Below are 5,878 nucleotides of genomic sequence, written 5' to 3'. Positions count from 1 at the left end.
TTAATTCAAAAACCGAACCGAATTGAATAAATTCTAATTAAACCGAACCGAATTCGAATTTGACGGTTCAAATTTTTAATAATTCAAATTCAAACCAAATTCGATTTTTTTTTTATTTTTTGGAATAAATGAGAACTAGCATAACTCAAAATAAATTGCACCAGCCAAAAATTGAACCCGGATTTGTACCACTAGCCCACGAGTGCTTTTCTTTCTTTTTTTTATTATTAAATCTTGAATTCAAAAGATTCTAATTTGATTATTTTGAATTTTTTCTTAAGCTAAGTTTGGAAGAATATATAATATATATAAAAAAATGAATTCAGTTTTCGGTTTGGTTTTCGAGTTAAAACTCAAACTCGAAACTAATTCAAAAACCGTATTTGAATTCGAATTGGTTTGAAATTCGATTTGAAAACCGAAAATGAAATTCAAATTCAGTTTATTCGAATTCGGTGAGTTCGAATTCGGTCGAATATTCGGTTCAGACCAAATATTGAACACCCCTATGTTTATCATCGTTTAAAGAATTATAAATTGTTTTTTTCTACCATCGTTTAGACAACTAGCATGTAGTCTGTGCATTTTCACGAGTAATGATATAAAAATGTGGAAAATTTACAGTAAATATGTAATAGTATTTTTAATTTTATTTTTAACCATTTTAAATTTATTGGTGGGTCAACCCACAATCCGATCCAAGTATCTATTTACTCTCATATATATAACTTTTTTATATCTCGCGTTAATCAAATTTGGTGTTGAGTTTAAAATATAAAATCTTATTTAGTCTGGTTGGTTAAAGGATTGTATTTGTTTGGTTAGGTTACAAGTTCGAAACATACATATAATTTTTTTTAATTTTATTTTTAACCGTTTCAAGTTTATGGGCGGGTCAACCCACAATTCGACCCAAGTATCAATTACTCTCACATATATATTCAAATTAACTATAGCTCTCAACCCGATAAATCGGACACTTTGAAAATTAAGCATCATTATATATATATATATTATAATTGTTTGTCTTTCTTTCATCTATGGATCTTGTTTTGAATAATATTATTTTTTATTTGTCCTTTATTTTCAATCTAAACTATTAATTTCTTTGTGTGTGTCATTTGAAAATTATCAAATACAAAGTAAATTGTCATATACTTTTTTTTCTTTAATTATTATTATTATATCTTGCTTGTTAATTATTATTATTATTTTTTTAAGTAATACATTTTTTTTTAAAATTAATAATATAATCAACTTTTAAATGGATAATTTTTTGAGACAAATATGTGTTATTATTGTTCGTTGAGATGTTAAGTATTGTTAGGGATGTTGCGGAGAGACGTAGAGTGCTTAAACTCAATTTTCAAGTTTATGGGTTTGAGACTTCACGCAATGACTCATTTACAAAATTAAAATAAAAGTATATTCATGGTTAAAGAGGTTATGCAACTTTTTAAAAAAAATAAAAAGTTCTAAAATTATTATAGAGATGTATAATAATTTAACGTTAAAATCAATAATAATAATAATAATAATAATAATAATAATAATAATAATTTAATTCAGTTGATTGCTTATTATTTTTTATAAGTTGTGAAAAATTCAAACTTTAAGAGAAATATGTTTTTGTTATGAGATGACCATAGACTGACCATATGTATTATATATTTGTTGCATTATAATTATCTTATGACCGAATATAATTGTTCATACTCTAATCATTAATTTTTAAAAATTAACACACCACAAATTTAAGATTACATTTATTTATATATATATATATATATATATATATATATATATATATATATATATATATATTAATTTAAAAAGTTGACACAATCCACCACTTCAAAATATTACGTTTTTATTGAGAATCAAACCAGTTTATCAAAGCAAATCTTTTTGTTATCCAAGATTTCAAATCAATTATGGGCTCAATTAGTTGACACCTTGTGTGCAATGGATTGAAAGTTAAAAGTAATGGATGTTCTATCTTCCTCTTCTTTAATATTCCAATTTCTCATTCTTGCTTTTATAACTAAGGTTGACTAAAAATCTTGTTCTTGGATTTGTTCATAATTTGAATTGAATCTATAATGTTTCAAATGTAATTGACAATCTATTTAAACTTAGTAAAATTAATGTAATAAAATATGTGAATCAAAATTTATTAGACATGTATATTATTATTATAACATTTGTGTTTATGCCTTTTACAAAAGTTTACTAATATTGAAAATAATGTAAGCAATGTCTTCAAAATTCTTGTTAGCTTCTTCAAGCTTAGGAGGAATAACTGGTGGACCGTCGTATTCATCGTCACATGACTCAGCTCCATCTATAACAGATATTAGATCACTATATATTTCTTTATTATTACTAGACTTTAGAGCTGCATTCGCCTTATTGAGATTCTCCATTGCACTCTTATAAGACATAGCACATGACTGCAGATGCTCTTTGTTCTCGTTGTTTGCGTTTTTGTAAAGAGACGCAATCACAGTTAATGCACGATTCCCCCTAGAATATGTCTTATCAAAGAGTATTTGGATCAGGCCCTTCAAATCGGCGTGTGCACTTTGAGGATCAGAATTCAATATATTATTGCAAAGAGTAGGATTCTGACTTTCGGAGCAAACAGTTTGGATCAAAGGATTTGATGGCTTGACACTTGGACTTCTTAGTGCGGAAGAAGTGGCGATGAAAACGTAACAGACTACAAAAAGAAATACTGGCAATTTGGAGCTACAAGAGAAGGCCATAGTTGATATATATTATTGTTCTTCAATCTATTGGGTGATTTTGGAGAGAAAATTATCGTACATTTATATATCATGTATTCATCAGTTAGAACTCCTTTTAATATTTTAAAGATGTTACTAGTATTTAATGACTAATTAACTATGGTAGTTAATTATGATAAAAAAAAAACCTATATTAATGTAAAGAAAACTCTTGCATTGATGTATAATTATTTTAGTAATGGATTTTGTTTTTATTTTTTATAGAAATTCAATTAAAGTTTTTTTTAATATAGAAAGATAATACACACTTAAACATTTTTAGTGAGTTTATTAGATACGACTCTTAACACTTAATTTATATATATAATAATCTTAATTTTAAAGTGTTTGGATTATGGGTCGAAAGTTGTGGTTAATTTGGATATTGGGGTGAATCAAGGGTTGTGGTTTGACCTGTCACCCCTTAAACTTGAAAATTTAATTTTAAAATGTGATATATGCAAGTTTTGAACTTACACAATATAAGTTCAATATTTTAACAAACTAGGCTATAACATTTTAAATTTTAAATTTTACTTCAAATTTGTCACATTTTAAACAACTAAACTAATAATATTTTAAATTCGTTTATATATATATAACATCTCATATATATATATAATTATTAGTCATATTAATTATATATTAATACATAAAAATATAAAAAGAAATTAACTATTAAGTGGTGTAATAATCAAATGTTCACCAGTTAAATTAGTGTATTGAATTAATTGAATAGAGTTAGTAAAAGATAATCAAGATTATAAATTCATTGATGAATAAACATTTCTCAATTTTTCTATTTTTTTAGTATTTGTTTTTTCATAATAAAAACATATTATTAGGGTAACTAAGTCAAAGTAACAAATGTCTCCCTTAAAAGAGTAAAAGTCAAGCTGAAGTGTCGTGTAAACTTTTTCAACTAAAAAAAATCTTTTTCAATATATTGCAAAACATTACCATTAATATTTGTTTGGAGACAAAAATTATAAAGATAAATTATTTTATAAATAAACTAGAAATGTTATTACAAATAATGACCGGACGCGGGTAGACAAATTAGAAATGTTAAAAAAGATAATTTCAAAAAATTGTAATGTCTTGCAATCTCGTCATTGGCGGGAACTTTGAATTATGAATTAAACATGAGAAGAAGACGAATTTTTTCAAGAATTGGACAGTTTTTAATTTTAAAGTTAATAACTTAAAAAAAATATATTTATATTTATATTTACTTGATGAGATGATCATATACCCTAATTATTCATCTCATAGTGATGAATTTTTAAAAATTAAAACACAACAATTTAAAATTACATATTTATGATATTTTTTTAATCTTAGAAAGTTAGCACGATTTATCCACTCGTAGGATGTTTTTATCGATCATCACCTTGTTACGCCCAACTATCCCTTTTACCCTAGCATGATTCCCCTACCCTTCACCTTGTTATGCCCGACTATCATTGCCCTAGTCTGACTACCCTTCTTTTCACCTCGTGATTCGCCCTGAACCCGACTCAACTCCATTTCATTTTGCGTTTTGTGAGTCATCTCCTCTCGTCGGTCATTCCTAACTCGACGCTCATCAGTCATCTGTTAGTCGGTCATTTCTAGATCGCCTCAGAGCTTGATTATGTACTCTCTAGTTTGAATCTTTAATCTACGGTATGTTTAAATCGTTAATATAGGATTTTAGTTTTTAAATTCAATTTAGGATTTCTGTTTTGAATTTTAGGGTTTTTTTAATTGAATTTAGTGTTTTCAATTAGCATAATTCTTTCAAATATAGTTAATCTATTTTTCAATTTCTAGTTTATTTAGTGTCACATTAGATCATAAGTTGTTATGTCTAAGACCTAGACACACTCACAATGTCTTCTTTCCAAGGTCCCTTTCAAAGTTGTATGTCTAGTATGTATTGTAAATGTGGCCTACAATGTTCGATTTGGACAATTTTGAAATAAACTTCAAACCTTGGAAGAAGATTCGTAGAAAGTCCAAATTACAATGTAATTCATTGATTTTGTTTTTTATTATTCGTTATTTTCAATCATTGTTATATTTCTTGTCATTTATAGAATGGAAGTTGTCGCTTATTTAGTTTTGTGGAACTTCAATTAAGTGGAAGGACTCTTCAACTTTTTAAGAAATTGAAAGATTTGCACAAGATACGTAACAGTATTCTTGCTTCTTTTAATGAAAATTCGGTCAAGATTCAACAATTGAAAAAAGATATCGAAGCAATGAATTCTAAAGAAAGAAAAGAAAAGAAGTGAAAGATTTATATTGTATTTGTTGCTATGTTGGTCTTATATATGTATTTGTTTTTGTGGTTTGAAATTGTGTGTGTTGTGAAATGACAATGAATATGAATATTGTATTATATTGAAGATTGTATATTGAAAATGATTTTATGATGTTTATGATAATTTTGAGATGGTAATGGTTAGTTTAAGTATTTTCTCATTGTCTCTGTCATTCTTTTAGTATTTATACACAATTATGTGAACTCAACATGCACAAACAAGTTCAACATCATCCTTTGATTTTGCATTGGGTTCTAGATATCACTAACAAGGTTAAATAAGTTTCTTTTATCTTGTTAAATAATTTCAGTGTAAAATATCAATTTTAACATTTTTTCTTTCCATTCATGCCAAGAATGATAGTTGTTGGAGTAAGTGGATCGCTCATATCAGTTATTCTGAACAACTATAGAAGAAGAAAGTGGTATATTCTTTGTGTGATGTGGAGTATTACTAATGATGAGAATGCATTTTGGTCATCTACATGAATATAAACATTCCGACAGTCATTTTCGTTCACAAAGGCTAAGTGGTCGTTGAAGCAAATCTGAAATTGCTAAGACTAAACTTTCATGATGAATAATTAGCAAGTTATGTGCTTCTTTTGAAAAGTATTGTTGTATAGAACTTGAAATGGTCTTTCATCCTTTTGTTTGGTATGTTGGCTAGATGAATATAATAGTATTTGGGCACAAAGAATGATAGCACTTTTGGTGTATATGCACCATGTGGGATTGACACATTTACAATCATTATTACTCATTTAGTACTTTTGAGGTA

At 26.8% G+C, this 5,878-nt stretch overlaps 1 protein-coding gene across 1 annotated transcript; it reads right to left on the bottom strand.

The window, feature by feature from the left end:
• Positions 1-2,219: 2,219 nt before the first annotated feature.
• Positions 2,220-2,768, bottom strand: LOC124939468 (pectinesterase inhibitor-like). Its single transcript, XM_047479940.1, has one exon. It carries the CDS (start codon positions 2,766-2,768, stop codon positions 2,220-2,222), a length of 549 nt encoding a protein of 182 aa, XP_047335896.1.
• Between the last annotated feature and the right edge of the window lie 3,110 nt (positions 2,769-5,878).

The sequence above is a fragment of the Impatiens glandulifera genome, chromosome 5, assembly GCF_907164915.1.
Source record: "Impatiens glandulifera chromosome 5, dImpGla2.1, whole genome shotgun sequence".
NCBI classification, from domain to species: domain Eukaryota; kingdom Viridiplantae; phylum Streptophyta; class Magnoliopsida; order Ericales; family Balsaminaceae; genus Impatiens; species Impatiens glandulifera.
This window is presented reverse-complemented; position numbering and strand designations above follow the sequence as displayed.